Here is an 18,694-nt window from a genome sequence, read left to right on the forward strand (position 1 = left end):
TATATCTGAATGGCTTCGTGTACAAACCTTTGATGGTAGCCAGAGGGTTTGCAGAGCACCTTAGTCTCGGAAAAAACATCATGAGAGCCCACCGCGTTGTAGCAATGATCGGCAACGGCGGAAGACTCAACTTTGCTGTGTTTCAAATCTGACTTGTGCTCGCGGACACGATCAGAGACATGACGTTTCGTTTCCCCAATGCAACAGTCACCACAGCTGCAACTCAGTTTATAGACTCCAGGGTATTGCAAGTCAGGGATGACATCCTTCACAGATGGAATTAGATCACGGATTTTATGTACTGTACTGAATCGGACTTGGATCTTATGTTTGTTTCGAATTTTGGAGATCTTTTTGGTCATGCCTGCTATGTATGGCAATGTGATAGTTTTGATTGGAGTTTCAAGTGGTTGTTTCTGTATGGTGGGAGAAACATCTCAGAAGACTTCTCTCATCAAAACGCTATACCACAGAGCTCATGGCATTTCTGACCAACACCACCTGGCCAGTGAATTAAGACATGTACGTTGGGCCCTCAGGATGAACGGATACTCTGAACGCACCATCCGCCAAGCTGTTTCTCCCACCATACAGAAACAACCACTTGAAATTTCCATTTAAAGCTTTCGTGACTGCAGGGATTCATCTTCTTGGTTCTTTCGGTAAAGTCACGTAGAAGGAAAATAATAAAATAATAAAAATTAAACATAATAAAATAATTCTCACGACTGCTTGCGTTGTGGCCGAAACGTCGTGAGAATTGTGTTATGTTTTATTTTTATTATTTTATTATTTTCCTTCTACGTGACTTTACCGAAAGAACCAAGAAGATGAACCACTTGAAACTCCGATCAAAACTATCACGTTGCCATACATAGCAGGCGTGACCAAAAAGATCTCCAAAATTCTAAACAAACATAAGATCCAAGTCCGATTCAGTACAGTACACAAAATCCGTGATCTAATTCCATCTGTGAAGGATGTCATCCCTGACTTGCAATACCCTGGAGTCTATACACACTGAGTTGCAGCTGTGGTGACTGTTACATTGGGGAAACGAAACGTCATGTCTCTGATCGTGTCCGCGAGCACAAGTCAGATTTGAAACACGGCAAAATTGAGTCTTCCGCCGTTGCCTATCATTGCTACAACGCGGTGGGCTCTCATGATAATGTTTTTCCGAGACTAAGGTGCTCTGCAAACCCTCTGGCTACCATCAAAGGTCTGTACACGAAGCCATTCAGATATACAAACACAGACATAATTTCAACCGTGATGATGGGTACAAACTTAGTAATCATTGGAAAGATGTTATTAACCATATAAAAAGATTTAACTACACATTTTTAAACCATCTTATCTGACAGGCACTATTTTACTTTACCGAGTGTTAACATCCCCAGTGTTTAACAGTACTCTCTTTATTGTCAGCCAACACTGGTATAAACATGGGCATTTTCGTTATTTTCTATCATGTGCAACAACAGTGACTTGCGCACAAACACGTCCATGTCGTCGACGCCTACGAGCACCTCGTGCCCTCTTTTAGCACCACCCCCTCCCGATACGTTCCATTCATTGGCTACCACATTCTGATAAGCTCCCCCCCCTCTCCTCCCCCTTAACTTGTATTTAAGAGCTCGCATCTTGAATCCCTGCCTCACTTGATGCAGCAAATGTGGTTGAGATAACCTCCCAAGCAAACTGCTAAGGGCAAGCTGATGATTGTGTACATGTTGGCTAATATAACAATTACAACCCTCTGGACCACAGGATGGGTTCTGCAGGATTGGAAAGATGCCTTGGTGGTCTCTTTTTCCAGAAGGGGACTGCACTTATTTTAAGAACTATCAGGGCCTCTCCCTCCTCGGTGTGCCTGGCAAGTCGACGTTTAATATTCCTTGTCAAGATCACTGAGGAGAAGTTTGTGCTGTTAACAGTCAAATTTTATACTGCTGAGCATGGTAAAGAAGCGGTGGTTCGGGATTGCTGTGTACTGTATCGCTAGAACAGCTTAACAGTGGCGAGGTGGTTAAGGTTTGCATGCGAGGCCACATAAATTTAGTGATGGTGATGGGTGCAATTTAATAGAGTGCAAAGGTGACGAGTAAGCACCCAGTGGGAATACTGTGGTGTAAGGGGGTGTCTGATCAAAGGGGTGTTGGAAGCCCTAAGGGGTCTCAAATACTCCCAGAACCCTGAAGACGCACCGAGACCAGGGTAATGAAGCAAAAGTGCGAACCCCAGCGTGACTCACACGACTGGTTAATAGTGGGGACATCCCCATATCTGGGCTGATAGGCAAAACAGCCTTAAGTAGCCATAGTCAAGAGTGTATGAGTTCAGGAAACCGCTAGGACATAGGTGTGAGTGGGTGTATGTTTGGATGTTACTCCATATAAGATACTCTGGCTGAATTGTTGTTGGAAGTTGTGCTACTGTGTGGAAGTGTGGAGGCTGACTGGCCTACAATTAAAGGGCAACCCCAGTAATGTCAGATGAAAAGTTGCCTTATGCTCACACAACTTAACCAACCATACGAGTGTAGTGACTGTGCTTGTCACTGTATGGTGCCGGGGCTTGCAAAGCCACGGCCGGTAATGTGTTGTCATTACGGGCAGCCCGGGTTACAGGATGTAGTACCAGCCCTAGCGGAGCTTGGGTGAGCGCTGGTTAGCGCGGAGGCACCGCGAGCAGTGTGTGGTGCGGGCTCCCAGTGAGGGAGCGAGAGGGAGCGTCGGCCAGCCAGGGTTACCTTGGGGCATGATACGCTGGTTGACCTGCTGTCATGTGACTGGATGATATTGGAGGGGGGCCACCGGTGGACCGGGGCCGTGGAGCGGTCACGTGGTCCAAAGGAGCTCTCGGGAACCTTCGAGAAGGAGCTCGAGAGACCTGGAAGGTGGGCGGGGCGAAGGGCGGAGCCAGCCCCAGCCCGGGGACATATAACAAGGGACCCGTTAGGAGCTCGAGGTTCTTAGTGTGCTGGTGTTACGAAGATCCACGTCGGGGAGAAGAAGCCTCTCGCCACGCGGTCCGGGACCCCGTTTGTGGTCCGGACTGGGATGGCGAACCAACTCTAGTTCTGCCGTAGCGTGGTTAGATGGGTATTCGAGACCCGAATGTAGATCGTGTTGTGTTGCGTGTTAATGTGTAATAAATAGTGTTGCTCCCGAGATAACGTCTGCGACTCAGTTGGACTCGCTACACGAGCACTAGTGACTTGGCTAACGAAAAGTATCAATGACTCTAGCAAATGTTTATATAGTTACCGTACACAACTGATGCCCAGCTGCGGGTCAGGAATTGCTCTGGTCAACCAGGTTAGGTATGCTTATAGTTCGGTGCCACTACTGCTTAAGCTGGAGTGTGCCATTATCATCAGTCACAGCAAAAAAACACTTGTCTGGGTATTTTATGCCACAAAATACTCCACAGCAGTTGTAGAGCGAGTGGAGAAGTTTCTGTATCTGGGTAGTATACTTATGACCAGTTCTGGTTTGACAGCGGAGGTCTCAATCCGAATTAGTTTAGCAGCATCTTGTTAACAGCTGCGTAATGCGATATGGTAGCTACTTGACCTATTGCGCTATATGAAGCTTTGGGTTTTCACAACTACACGAATGCCCTCCTTTCTCTTTGCTTGTGAAAGTGGACCCTTTTAAAGGGACATCTGTGCCATTTTTAAACATTCAAGATAGCCTGCTTATGGTCCATTTTGGGTTTAGTTTCTAGGCTGGATTGTGGGAGGAGCTCACAGATACTTTAAAGATCTGGAAACAATCCCATCGGTGAACTCTTCTGGTAGGCGACTGCGTTGGTTGGGTCATGTCGCTCGCATGCCCAGCCACAGCATACCTAAGCAGCTTCTCTTTTGTCCGATAGAGGGGGCGAAATGAGCACGGCATGGGCTAGAGAAGAGCTGATGCGGTAGAGGAGGACTTGGAGCTGAGCAGACTTGTCAAAGAATGAATGGTGTAATGCGAGCGTAAATGGGCAGGCCGGATGTGACGATCCGAGAGGGAGGAGTCAGGGTCACGTGGAAGAGGGAGGAGTCAGGGTCACGTGGGGGAGAGGTTATAGGAAGGGGACAGGAAGACATCTGGAGCAGTTGAGGGAGTGAAGAGGGAGACCACGTTGGGTGGCCGCCGTGCCCTCAGCCTGGAGGCTGAGGGGGCTCACCGGACGGCGCCAGCCAGCGGGGTGCGGAGAGAGCAGAGTGCTCGGGGCGCACAGGGCGTGCGGGGTTGCACGGAGCAGCAGAGTAGCTGCAGAGCTAGCGGAGGCTAGCACAGGGCGTGCGAGGTTGCACGGAGCAGCAGAGTAGCTGCAGAGCTAGCGGAGGCTAGCACAGGGCGTGCGAGGTTGCACGGAGCAGCAGAGTAGCTGCAGAGCTAGCGGAGGCTAGCAGAGGGTGCGAGGTTGCACAGGCAGCAAAGTAGCTGCAGGGCTAGCGGAGCAGCAGTGTGGCTGCAGAGCGGAGGCAGCAGTGTGGCTGCAGAGCGGAGCAGCAGGGTAGCTGCAGAGTGCGCGGGGCGCAAGGAGAGACGACGCTGGGCCGAGGAGGAGGCCAGCGGGGTGAGCGGAAGACGAACACAAATAAACGACCAACGGAGATCAACATCGTGTGACGGAGTCCTTTATTACAAATGGTACCAGTGGTGTCAAGATCAGCCTCTTTGAAGGAGGTTCGTACAGGATGTGACTGGGCAGTTGGTCACCCTCCACCAACAATGGAGAGCGGAGGAGCGACAACGAGTGGAGCACCAGGCGGCGAACACAGGAAGTTGGCACAGTAGGGAGCACAGGTGGAGCATCTGTCGGTCATCTACGTTAATTAACAAGGAGATATGAGTCTGCCTCATGACCTACTATCAGTGAGCCTTTGACACTTACATGGCCTCAAAGTGCACCTAGCCTGGCACACGCGCCATGGTGATGTCACCGCCAGTTATTGTTGTCCTTCCTCTTCACCTCTGATTTGCGCGGTTGGCTACGTACGGTGTGAAAGAAGTTATACATACATAGTGGCGAATGAAAGTTGCTATTGTCTATATGTTTGTCCATACCTGTCATTTACTTTATATTCATGTACAAGTATTTGTTTTGTTTGTTTATGCCTGTCATCCTCTTTGTGTATATGTATGAATATATGTACACTTAGACTTTTCTTAGTGCTGAAATTGTGTTCCTGCAAAATTCAGCGAAAATGTATTTGGCGCTTAAAGGGTTCATTATACCATTATGTATATATATGGGGATGCAATCCCGGTAGCGTTATTTTTTATGTATGAGCAATATATCAGAGGTGTCAGTAATAGTGCTAATAATAATACAGATGGTAAACATTTTTACACATTCCGGCGGATGGAGCTGGTAGGAACGGCGGCGTGGTGTATTCCGCAAATATGCCCGACTGTGAGGGCGGGCACAAGCTGGCATGAGTAGGTTAAACGTTGAGTTTTATAAGGGCACCACAGGGTGACCAGCCCCTCCCCACCCAGCCCCACCCCTCCCACCCCCCACCCAGCCCCCCCACCCAGCCCCGCCCCACCCAGCCCCTCCCCACCCAGCCCCTCCCACCCCACCCAGCCCCTCCCTGCACGACAGACGAACGGACACAATAATCCCCTTTGGGCTGGTGTAACCAGGAGGTTCCTACCAGTATAAGTAATACAACTTTTCAGTATTATGTACTGTACTCACTAGTGCATCCACCTGACACGACCCACATCGACCTGAAGCTCACCTGCCTCGGGCTCACCTTATCACTGGCATTTTAACATCCAAAGTGATCCTTGACACTGGTCACATTTTCAGGACTAACACTTGCAGGCCTTTTTCCAGACATCATAGGTCTAAAATGTTTGGCTCTCATTGGCTTAGCAAATGTAAACAAAGATGAGGGTGGGTGCGTTTCTTCGGCCAGCACTGCATGTTTACACTCGTAAGCGCTTTTTAAATTATTGGACGTTCTTAATTTTTTTTATCGTAAACATTTTCTCCAGGACGAGTGCTACAATGAATCGGCGTTCTACGGGCTCATGCAAAGCGAAGTTAGATTGTCCACGTTTATTTATGCCTGTCATTTTGTGTATGCGTCTATGTGTATTTATGTCTTTGTCTATGGGTTTCCTGTCTAGCTGGAAGAGGAGCGACAAAAGCAGAAGATGGAGTCGTGGGAAAGAGGACGCAGCCTGCGACCACGCCGTGACCCCCAGGTGAACGTTAACCCCATCTGGAGCTTGCCTGCACCACTCCATTGTCGTACTATTATTATGACACTTGTTTACCCAGAAAAGTGTCATTGAGTCTCAAGACTCACTTTCATTCAGGTGCTTCCAAGATTTTTGTATTTGTGGGTGATGTTACTTTGTGTAATACAAATTATGTAAGTTGCAGGTCATTTTTCAGAATTGGGATGTTTGGCCAATGGGCAATTTCTTGTCTGGTCACGGAAAATATTAAAACAAAAATGTGTTTTTATCCATCTCCAATCTTTATGAAATTTGTATACTTGAAGGTACCATAGAAGCATTTTACATTTTTATTTGAAGTCAGAGAATCAAATAGCTTCCATATTGAGGCTTTGAATATTTTATCTTTTTCGGTTGCCTGAGGAGGCAATTTACATATTTAAAGCTGTAACTTCCTTATTCTTCGAAATCTCTCTTCAGCTTTTTCGATCCATTTCAATATATGTGGCATACGTCATAAAATATGATTACTATGAAAAGTGGTGCGCCTTTTGGCGCCATCTGGTCCATCACCATGTGAGACTAGGCTCTAAGAAAAGCTGTCTCGGGTGTGGACCAATCATTTTCAAGGACAGTGCATACATTATCAAAGTTGTGTTTTTTGTTTGCATTTCGACCGCAGGTATTGTGGTCAATGCAAACATGACTCCTTGTAAAAGGTGTCAGTTTTGTTGCCAGATAAAAGGGTAAAAAAACAATTATCATATTTTGCTACTGGCAAAGGAGGTTCCAATCGTGTAAATTTTGCTGAGGGTCTGGGGATGTTTTTTTCCACATTATTTTTTAAATTCCAATTTTGGACAATTGGTCGGTGTCATAAGACACAAATGAGTGCAAAATAATCATTACTCTTTTATAGTAATGTAATTTGTTTATGTCATCCATGGAAAGAACTGAAAGATACCTTTCCATTGGTCTCTTGGTTTTCTCTGTAGCTCTAAAAATAAAGGTGTGGCTTGTAATTTTGAACTTTACTTCTATGGCACCCAAAACATTGTATTCTGACCCATAACTTGGAAGACTTTTATTCCACTGACCTATAATTTCGAATATTACCATGTCTCTGTGGTACCACCTCCAACTCTGCCAATTTCATTAAGATTGAAGATTGTCATCTTTCTAGGCAGTGATTTGACATGAAACTACTTTAATTGTGGACAGCTTAGCAATCACCTTCACGACAATCGGCAGAGTTCTTGGCATGTGGTGGGTAGCATCTCGTGATCACATTGTCAAAGCAGTTTGGCTTGTCTTGCATGGTTACTTCAGTTCAGCAACAGCAGACACAAAAAGAGGCAGCAAAACACACAGCAAATACAGAATTCTTCTGAAATTATTGACTGCAACGGCATTAATTAGAGATGCCCTAATTTAATTGGCTGAACTGTCAATGAATCTCCACCATGACTCTACCAACCATTCCTTAAGCCCTTTTGTTGCACGATCAATGTTTTTTGAAGCACCAGGCAGTAGAGGAGAAGCAGGATGTATGGGATTAGTTCCTGCAGCAGCAAATAAATTTAAACTCCAGGGTGTTGCTCTTCGTGAAGGAAGAAAAGCAGATGTTGAAATCAAAATGAAACAGTTTTTTTTTCTTAGCTTGGCAAACTCACATAGGAACAGACTAATGACAACATCGTCTCATGTTTCAATACTGCCACCTGGATATGTTTCTGAATACGAGGAGTTGCGTGCAACCTCCAATGAGGTAATCTCAAAGCCTACGTGTTAAACTGAGGTGATATCACTGTGCAAGAGATATCATCTGCCTGAAGGAATCCAGGAGTACAAAGAAAACAGGAATATTTATCCAAGCAGACATGGTAGTGTTTATCATAACATTGGAGGCTGTAGCACTTTAACAGATGTGATGAATCACACTATTGTACTCAGTTAGGACCTATCTCAGTGTCCCAAGAGTGAGAAATATCTTCCTGAGCTGTAATGGTCCACCATTAGCTCAAATCCAACGTCTTGAGTTATGTCAGAGATATGGTTCTTGAGTTATAGTTGCTTAATTATTGTAAGGACGTGAAAAGGAAATACCTCTAAATATGAATTTTTTCTATATAAGCCCTATAAAATAAAGCCTTTTTTGAGGGCCCTTTAAAACCATGGTATTAAAAAAGTGTTTTCCACACTATGCTTCACATTCATGAGTTCCCCAAATTATTTCTTTCCAATTCCACCATTTGCACTTTAAATATCTTCGATTTTTCTTTTCTGTTTTTTTTTTGTGTTTAATGAATGTTTCGTGTCATGAAGTCTCAGCAGGAAGAGAACTCAACATCATCAACATCATTGCCAAGAACCGAAAGACACCGACTGAGAGACAACAGTGAGCACTTATTTTTTATCATCATTATTAAGTCATACCATTGTCACTGAATTAGGCTATCACTGTTTATCTCTGTGTTCCTGTGTCCCTATGTGTGTGGCTCCATGTCATGCTGTATCACAGGGTGTGTTTATGACACCATGTCCCATTATGTTACTTTCTATCACTGTCATGGTGTCACTCGCTCAGTGTAACCGTGTACCAAGTGTCACTGTGCGTCACTGTGTCAAGTCACTGTGTATTTGGGGTGTATCTATTTACCTCCTTTATGATTCACGATCGCAAGCCAATTCCCGGCATCTGTAATTTGGCACCGTGGATATGCGGGTTAGTGGATTACACAAATGTAGTGAAACTACTTGTGGGTGTCAAGATTTCCATACCCTGACTGGCCAGGAGATAGCAGTACAGCAAGTGGATTTGTCTTCATCTGTTTACATTTGTATGGGATGGTGTGTTGACCCCCTCGCACGCGTGGGTTTTCTCCGTTTGCTCTGAGTAATTGACTAAAAACATCAAAATATATACAGGACCGCCAGGCTTGGGCATATGCCAGTGTCGCCTCAGCCTGGCTGCCTTCCCACTTGTCTGATTTCCCATTCCTCTGAAGCATTTATGAAAAGCTATATATTACAAATTTATGTATTTATTTGTGTTCACCCCCTATTCCACATGAGTTTCCGTGTCCTCTGCTTTCCTCCCATAGCTAAAAAAATAGTTGTATAAGCCAAATATCCCAATTCTGAAAAAATGCATGCAAATTACTAAATAGGAATTACACGTAGCAACATCGCCCCCTACTGCAAAAACCTGCAGGTGCCCTGCTGAAAAAGAGTTCAGACTCATTGATGCTTTCTTGTGAAAACAACCATATCAATACTAAATGATACTCTGATGTGGTGTGTGAAATTTAAAGTAGTCTCTGAAAGATTGCTTACAAATTCCACACAGAAAGGCACCCAAGTCAGAAATTGAATCCCAGGCCCTTAATTCTGTGAGCCACAGGTGTTATAACTGCAGCACCCTGTTACCCATGAGTTGAATTGAATGTCCACAACAGGCTTAGACAAGAACATCTGGGCGTTGTGACTGTGTAATAGTGAATACGGGCCCATGTCTTCCACACCAAACCTTACCATTAAAATGGTCTGTCCAGTAACATCTGGCTTGTAATCTGTAAGATAGTGAAAACCAGAATTCCACGATGAGGTTGGGCATCTACACAGGACTCCATTCTACCCCGAAATAGCTTGGCTTCAGCTAAACATTTCAAAGGAGAATTTGATAGTTTCCTACAGCTGTAGTTGGCATGTACCTGTCCTGATGATGTTGAGAGGAAATAGTCTCTTGTTGTCACTTATTCCTTAATGGTGGATGTTGTGTATTGTGTTATAGTGCATCATCACGTGTCATTGTGTACATATTGTGTATCAGTGTACATTGAACAATGTTTGTCCCTTAGCGTGATTTACCAATTATCTGACACTGTGCGTTACCTGTGTATGTTTCATTGCATGCATATGTTGCCTTGTTAGGTTCACTGTTTCACATTTTGTGTCTTTTACAGTTTGTGTGTGTCATCGTTTGTATTCATCATAGTGTGTTTGTCACCATGTATGGTGTGTAGAGGATGTTCATGATTTTGTCTGTGTGGCGTGGCAGTTAGCGCACTGTGAATCCCACTCACGGCCAACAACAATGATGATTTTCTGAACCAGTCCTGGGCTGCCCCTAGGTCAACTGAGCCTCAAATGAATACATGGTAGGGTGTGTAAACATCACCACTGCGAGACAAAGGCAGCTGGGCGTGGTGCTGGCGACCCACCCCCTCGTGTGCCATACCGGCCTTCATAGGTGCTCGCTAACAGCACTTTCCACAACAGTCTGTGAAGTATATATGTATGTTGAACTTCATTCGCACCATACGTACCCAACCATGCTAATCAGAGGTGTGGGGGGAAGACAATAAACTAAACGCAAAAAGCATTTCTCAAGAAATACTTTTTAACCGTGATTTAAAAGTGCACAACTCCAGTGGCTTCCTCATATTGGAAGACGGCCGCATCTAAACGTGCATGATGCATTAACCATTTTTGTTCGATGGCCATCCAAAATCCACTACGAGGATGACCAGAGTTCGCATGATGGTTTATGCTCCTTAACAAGATCATAAAGGCATTGTGGTTCCTTTGTGGCAAACACTTGGTGTGTAATGAGCGTGACCTAATCTATTTGTTCGGCAACCAGAAGCGAGCACTGGACGGACATGGCGCTTTATGACCTTTGACATCGTACTCAGGTTTGAGGTGGCGATAGTTTGTGGGGTCACTATAGCTCAAGCAAACTTTTTACCTGTGCAATTTTTAACCGGTCTGAGAAACAGCCCTCGCTGAACGAAATATTTTCCAGGTGGACAATGAAGTGGCACAAGCACATCCGAGCATGATTAAGAATCGACGTGTGGATGTAGTTAAGCGGGGATGTCTTATTTGGCAGCCATGCGATGAACATCGACACCTGCCACTGACGTTGGTGCCAGAGTCTCGAGTCTTGCATTGGTTCCAAGTTGGTCAAACTCAGATGGCAGACCGGGAGAATGTGTGACCTACAAGTTAGTAACTGCTTTCTTGATCATCACTACTTTATTGCCATTGAACTTATCAAGTACTGTGCACAGAGCAGGTTGACTAGTTAATGGATGGTTGGAGTGCAGCAGACCCTTCACGATGCGCCATAGAGCATGGGGGTCGTGAGCTGACTCATTGACTCGCAGAGCATAGAATGATCTGTGAGACTAATGAGTCGGTTTGCAGATCTGCAGGCGGTTCTGTAAGTAAAACAGTCTCGAAACATGTTTTCTTCCAAAGACGCTCCAGCCTCCTCTGTCTGTTTCGCAGTGATTACCTTGGGTGACAGCCAGTTACTGCGCACTTTCCCCATTCTCTTTGTGCTTGTTAGGATGGGCAAGGGTTTACCAAGAACAGCAGTGATTTCATTTTCTAATCGATGCAGGATTTAGACATACCGATGATGATTGGATCTCCTGACGGAAAGCATCATGGTGCAGTCTTTTACAGTGTCTGTATGATATAATTGTGACGGGTGAGCGAATAATCGGAAATACCACTTTGCATGTCACGAGACTGTGATTTGAAATATCCACGTCTTCGATAACATCAGTTACAGTTACGGCATTGGCGGATGTGAAGATATGATCCAGTATATTTCTCGAGCGACATGTTATGTCACTGACGTGCTGAGTTAAACTTTGACTGTCGATAATCTCGGCGAGATCACTGTTGATTTTACCACAAGAACCAGTCGGTCCGGGACAGTTCAGGTCACCACAGAGTATGTAATGAGAGAAAAGTGACCCACAGTCTAGCAGATCAGAAAGCTCGGAAAATAATTTCGACACCGGTGAAAAACGGTGGTTGATAGATTGACAGCGATCGTAAGCCTCTGCATGCTGTTAGTTATTTTCACAAGCAGCAGCTCGAAAGACGGGATTGTTAATGATTTACTCAGGACTCAATGCAGATGTCTTCATGGTTAATTGGTGCGATCGCACCACGATGTAGGCTGCTGGTGCCAGGCTTCCCACGACAGTGCTGATGTACAGTAGCATATCGATCTGGTGCAGCCTCACGCCTAATTACGACTGGTGAGTCGTCATGTGCCCAAGTTTTAGTAATGGCCAATATGTCGAGTCCACAATCGTTGATCAGATCATAGATCAGATCATAGATCAGCACCGTCTTGTTGACTATGGAGCGTGCAACATCAGCAGCAGTATGGCGATGAAGGCTCTCTTCGGTGATCATGTGGATGTCGGGCAGAAGAACTGATCATATCTGCAGCACAACCATGTGCGAGGGATAGCAACAAGTGAAGAACACGGTTGGTTAGGAGTCAGCATTTCCACAGCAGATTGTAGCAGAGTGGGTGTGGAACTATAATAGTTTGAACCAGAAAGTCGGCCGATCAGTACTCCCTTCTACATGTTGGATGCTTGGCTGAGTCTACTAGTGAGTCCCACTGCAGTATCGGCGACATTTGGGTGAGATAGAATTGGTTTGTCGATCTATGCCAAGATAAGTTTCGAGTATGGCCCCCATTTCCAGGGAAGAGGGTAGACATTGCTTGACCAGACCGCTCTGCTCGTTCTGCTGCAGTCCTGGAGAGCAGGGCTCGGCTGCAACTAGCCGGGTAGCAGCAGCATCAAAAGCAAAAGTCGCAGCAGCATCAAAAGCAAAAGTCGCAGTGTCGCCATTGCAAGGTGTTGTTGCTGCTGTTGCTACTACTGCTTTTGTTGATGCTGTTGCAGGTGTTGCAGCTTGTTGTTGCTGTTGTAAATGTTGTCATTACTTCTGTTTTTGCTGCTCATGCATGTTGTTTCTGACAGTGTTGCTGTCATTGCTACTGTATCTGTGCCACAAAGCAAGTCCAGGCTGAGTTGCAGCAAGCTAACACTCCGTTTTAGCTTATCTGTGTGCTTCGAAGCAAGAGCAGGTCACACCAGTCGACATCAAAGAGATTCCACAGACCCAAGCAGTCTCCTAACTAAAAACAACAAAAATGTGAACCTTATTAAAGGACATCTTTAGGAACGCAGAGATAAAAAGAACAAGGCAACAAAAAAGATGGGTCTTCTCTGTGGAAAGGGTGTATATGGGGATCTTTGTATACGTGTATTTATGCATATGTATTGAGTATTTGCAGGCCTTTTAGTACTGTGTGTGGTCCGTTTCCCTGTGTTTGTGTGTGAACTAGTCTTTGTGCATATGTGTGTAAGTCAGTGACTGTGTTAGTGTTATTTTATAGTTGGAATTAAAAGTTTTTAGCATAGTTTTTATCATCCTTTTTCATGTATTTTTTACATGGTATTTGTCAGCGTGTTTTATTAGTGTAATGCGAGCGTAAACGGGGTTCGATGCTGGGCTCCGGGCCAATCATACGGCCCGGGGTATTGGGGGGCGGAGCCCAGTATGGGGGCGTATGTGAAGGCCGCCGCTCACCTCGGGTCCAATCGGAAGCGAGGTGAGTGTGGGCGGAGCCTGGGGGCGGAGCCAGCAGGGCGCTATGGGGAGGCTGTATCTGGAAGGTTCGGAAGGGCGTGGTGAGAGGGAGGAGACAGGATCACGTGGTGAAGGGGATATAGGGGGGAGCCCGGAAGGGCTCCGGGTCAGTTGGTAGAGTCACGAAGCTGGACCACGTTGGGTAGCCGGAGGGGATCCGCGCCATCAGCCACGTGGCTGGAGGAGTTTCGGCACACCGTTGGTCAGCGGTGTGCGGGGTTGGAGGAGCGGAGCGACTGACGGGAGGGCGCGTGCGGGGCGCGCTCGAGGAGCAGCTGGTCCGGTGTCGGGACCAGCGGGGTGCGAGGGATAAGCTGAATAAAGAGCAGCGGAGACCAAGCAGGGTGTGACGAAGTCTTTTATTACATTAGTATGCTTTTTAGCTAAGTACCGTATGAGACTAGGCTCTAAGAAAATCTGTCTCTGGTGTGGACCAATCAGTTTCAAGGACACTGCATAAATGATCAGTGTTTTTTTGCATTCTGACTACAAGTATTGTGGTTAATGTATACATAATTCCTTGCAAAAGGTTTCAGTTCTGTCGCCAGATAAAGGGGGAAAATCCCTATTATATTTTGGTACTGGCAAAGGAGGCCTCATGATGTAGCTAACACGTGTTTGTGTATTTGTGTGCGTGTTTGTGTGCCATACCCGATTTGCCAAACCTTGACCTTATCCGCCTGATGAGTTTCTCGTGGTCGATGCTGTTGAAGCTGGCTGAGCGATCCAGGCCAACCAAAGCTCCATTGCACTTATTGTCCATGATCCTGTAGAGGTGGCTAGTGATCTTCAGTAGAGCTTTCTCATTGTTATGGGGCTTCTGGTATGCTGACTGCAATGGGTTGAATCTGCCCATCGTGGCGACCTGGGGAAATAACCGCTGAAGACAGAGGATCTCTGCGACCAGATTTGAGATGGGACGATAGTTTGCATGGTCACGATAGCTCTCAAGCCTGCTTTTTTCACGAGCAGTGTGATCTACACCATTTTGAAGCAGTTCGGGAAACAGCCATCAATGAAAGATTCACCAGGTAGGCAACCAACGGTGCAAGTACGTCCAAGCATGATTTAAAAATGTATTTGTGAATGTAGTCGGTTGTTGTTGTTGTAAGAATTAGTGTGGTAAGCAGCGGTGCAGTGGTTAGTGCAACCTGGAGAACCGAGTTTGATTCCTGCTTACAGCCATTCGCATTGGGATGACAATAGAGGTTGAGCGTGGTGCTGCTGGCCACCTACTACCTTGTGTACTGTGCTGACCTTACGTGCTCGTAAATAGCGCTTGCCCCAAGTGTGTTAATGGCTATATGTGGGATCTAGTATTTCTCACTGTGTGTCACTGTTTTTATACCTCAGATTACTCTCCGCTGTCAGGAGGAGGTGGGCCCACGTGTTTGTGGCGACCCGGGCGACGTGGCCCGGCTTCTGGAGGAGGATGAGGTTAAACTCTCTCCGCTCGTCCTCCACTTATCTACTGGATGATGCAGTAGAGGTGGAGGATTTAGTGGAGAAGGAGTGAGACGGAGGAGTGTCTGCTGTACAACCCTAAGGCCTGTATGCTTTGTCACGGCTCGGCTCTGGCTGGTCTGTTAACATGGTTCAGCGCAGGCTGGAGCCGCTTTGATGTTTTCACAATTTCGGGAGCAGCTCCATTATGGGGTGTCTTGGCGCAATGAAATCCAGAGCATGGCTGGGACCATACTCAAGTCTGAGCTTAGCCGTGACTAAGAATACAACTGTGAGAGATGAAGTCAGAAAGTTTTGAAAACGAAATGTCACTATGTCACTAACCAAACTCCATATTCAACCAAGCATAGGACCTCGCCATAACATTATGGAATTTCTACTGCTGGCTTTCACTGGCTAATGGAGATGAGTACTTGAGCAAGGAGTACAATGACTGACTTACACCTTAAAACATATATTGTAATATTAGACAATCATGATTTCACATCTTAACCTTCCTGTGACAAGTTAATTCTCGTTTTCAAATAATTATGTTGGCCCCATTGTGTGCGCACATGGCATGTGTGTTTTATGTATTGACTGGATGTTTCAGGAGTGGGACATAATGTCCGATGTATGTGTGCATGTGTTTGAAAGAAAATCATGAAGGGCTGGTTGTTGTAGCAGGTAAAGCAAGTCCTTAAATTGTGGGTCATCTGATTTACACGTTTCCTGCCTGAAAGTTTCATGCTGCAGACCATATAATCCTGTTAGATGGCAATTAATAAAAGGCTGCACATTCTAAGTACATACACATGTAGTATTTTCTAAGTGCTGGGGACTGGATGATACATTGCGCTTTGTCCGGAACCCTGTAAAATGAGAGCTGTTTCAGTTGTGGAACTTGGTTTGCCTGAAGTAGACATTCTGCTGCTGTCACCACATGCATCGACATACACCCTGAGTAGTGATAGGGCGTTGTCCACTGTGAGCAAGCTTTACCTTCAGACACTTAAAAAGTTTGCTTGGTAGTTCAAGTCATTAATAATAAAACATGGTATTTTGATTTAGCATCGTTAAAAAAAACCTCCAGCTCTAGCCTTTGCTTAAAGAACGAAAAGTATTGTTTCTGTGCATTTAGATGTTTCTAGTTGTAAACATAGACTTGAATATATGTATTAACTTACAACATTCGAGCATGCTCGACTATCTTTAGAATTACCTTTACTCATGACCAACTATAAAATAATGTTTTTGTGTGTCGACGTGCATGTATATGGAGCAGTAATGTAGTGGTTGGCACTACATTACTGCTCCATATACAACCTGAGTTCGAGTCCCGCTCACAACAAACATCAGAGACATCTGAACCAGTCCTGAGCCTCTCCTACATGGACTCTGCCTTAAATGAGCACTCGGTGGTGCAGTATGTAAACATCAGCACTGGGGAGAAAAAGACGGCCAAGTATGGTGTTATCCACGGCACCCCCTCATGTGCCCTTTTGTCCTTAGGTGCTTGCTATAACAGTACTTGCCCCAACAGTCTGTTAAGGCTTTCCAGCAGATATTTGTCTTTATACATGTGTGTACATGAAGATGTGTAAATGTGAGTGTACAAATTGGGGCCTTGGTAGTTGAGTACACAGACTCCCTCTCTCCGTGCAGCACGGTAGGAGTAGTGAACTCGTTTTTTGTGTGAACATGGCAGTGGCTGCAGGAGTCGAATCATGTTCACCTTGGTGACGAGACCCATGACACTTGGCCTGGAAAAGCCCCGCTGTGGCCACAGGCTGAGCCGAATAATTCACTATTGTTCCGTGGAGAGATGCACTCTCGAGGAGAGTGTCGTAGTGATCTTCATGTAACTGACATGCTCGGTTTAATTTCGTGATTTTCGATCTTTTTGAATCTTATGATCTTGGGTGGTTGAATTCATAGGTTACTCATGTTTCTGCTAAAACATAATAATGACCTTTGCCCTTACCCGAATCCATAACACTAGCTCTACCCTAATCCTGAACCCGAAACGTAATATTTAACCCCATAACCCTATCCTTATCCTAGACTTATCCCTAACCTCAGCTGTAATCTCACTCTTGATGGCGGTCACATTGTGTTCACAATTCTGCTCTCCATTTATCTTTTTAACTGCAAGAGAGAGCAAGCACTTTGTTCATTAAAATATATCTGTTCAACAATGCTTGTGAAATTGTCTTTATTCGATTAACCATGCGTGATTTATTTCTCACAAGTAATGATGTCCATAAGAGGTTTTTGGGTTAGATGGCATAAATATATAAATGTTGTTAAAACCCGCCACCACCCGACAGCCAACTAGTAAGGGTTGTCACATAAACAGAACATTCCAATTCGTCACTTGTACAGCACACCGGTGTGTTGGAGAGCCAAGCCACAACATTTACAATCTGAGTACGACGTTTCGCTAGTAATTACAACTTGCCCTACCAACGGTAATCCCTATTGAAGTTCGCTGCCCTTTGTAGGCATGCATTTAAATAATGTATTATTTGAATCGCTTCCACGCAGAGCTAAGATAGCTATCCGTGCTTCGTGGAAGCGAGTCATCAAATAATACATTATTTAAATGCATGCCTACAAAGGGCAGCGTACTTCAATAGGGATTACCGTTGGGCTATTTTAACAAACAATAGACAGGAAGGACAAGTTCAAAGGGCTAGCATAATGCACATGCATATAATGTACATTGCCTCAGTAATCCCCCACCCACCCCACATTGTGCAAGAGCGCAGAAGGGTGGTCAACACATCTACGCCTCTATATAAGGAACGAAACGGTAAGACTTCACAAATCTGGTTGTCGCCTGATGAAGCAAGTTGTAATTACTGGCGAAACGTCGTACTCAGTTTGTAAATGTTGTGGCTTGGCTCTCCAACACACCGGTGTGCTGTACTAGCGACGAATTGGCATGTTCTGTTTACGTGACAACCCTTACTAGTTGGCTGTTTCGGGTGGTGGCGGGTTTTAACGACAGGCGATCTAACCCAAAAACCTCTTATGGATATTGGTCGCGAGAGCCTACGTTTTAAAGTAATTAAGTGTTAGAGGTTTAGCATATTTAACAAGTCTCATGTAATTATTACTTGGCCACATCTGAATTTGTATTTCGATCAGTGGGTCAGGGTTTGTGGTGTGATGCGAGTACAATTGTATCTATGCCCTGTTTTTCAAAAATTAATATTAAAAATAATAAAAAATGTATTTTATATATATATGTTTTTAATTAAATAATGAAAACAGCCTCTACTCCTCACAAGCACACCAGGAATCTGTGAAATGGGGAGGGCCATTAAGTGACAAGATTTCAGAGCACAGAGAGGTCAGAGACATCCAGATGGACAAAAGATCGATGGCCTAACCTCCCAAGACATCTGGAGATGCACAGATAAGGTGCAGAGCAAAGGAAAACAACTGTTGCAACTCGCGTTTTCCTTACCGAAAAGTAGAAACTTAAAAAGAATTAACCAACAAACAATAGGGGATTTTTATTAGTAATTCCCTTATATTACTCGTATTCACCGCATATATATTATTTAGTA

At 45.1% G+C, this 18,694-nt stretch overlaps 1 protein-coding gene across 2 annotated transcripts in view; it reads left to right on the forward strand.

The window, feature by feature from the left end:
* The window catches only part of SELENOS (selenoprotein S), a 40,277-nt gene extending 22,963 nt beyond the window's left edge, over nt 1–17,314 (forward strand). For both annotated transcript variants that reach the window (XM_061563620.1, XM_061563618.1), the window contains exons 4-6: nt 6,144–6,221; nt 8,523–8,595; nt 15,027–17,314. In XM_061563620.1, coding sequence (XP_061419604.1) covers nt 6,144–6,221; nt 8,523–8,595; nt 15,027–15,109 — 234 coding nt within the window. In that variant the 3' untranslated portion in view covers nt 15,110–17,314. The remainder of the gene's footprint in view (nt 1–6,143; nt 6,222–8,522; nt 8,596–15,026) is intronic.
* Nucleotides 17,315–18,694: the final 1,380 nt, after the last annotated feature.

This window comes from Lethenteron reissneri, chromosome 31 (assembly GCF_015708825.2).
Source record: "Lethenteron reissneri isolate LAM-NWPU_2019-01 chromosome 31, ASM1570882v1, whole genome shotgun sequence".
NCBI lineage: Eukaryota > Metazoa > Chordata > Hyperoartia > Petromyzontiformes > Petromyzontidae > Lethenteron > Lethenteron reissneri.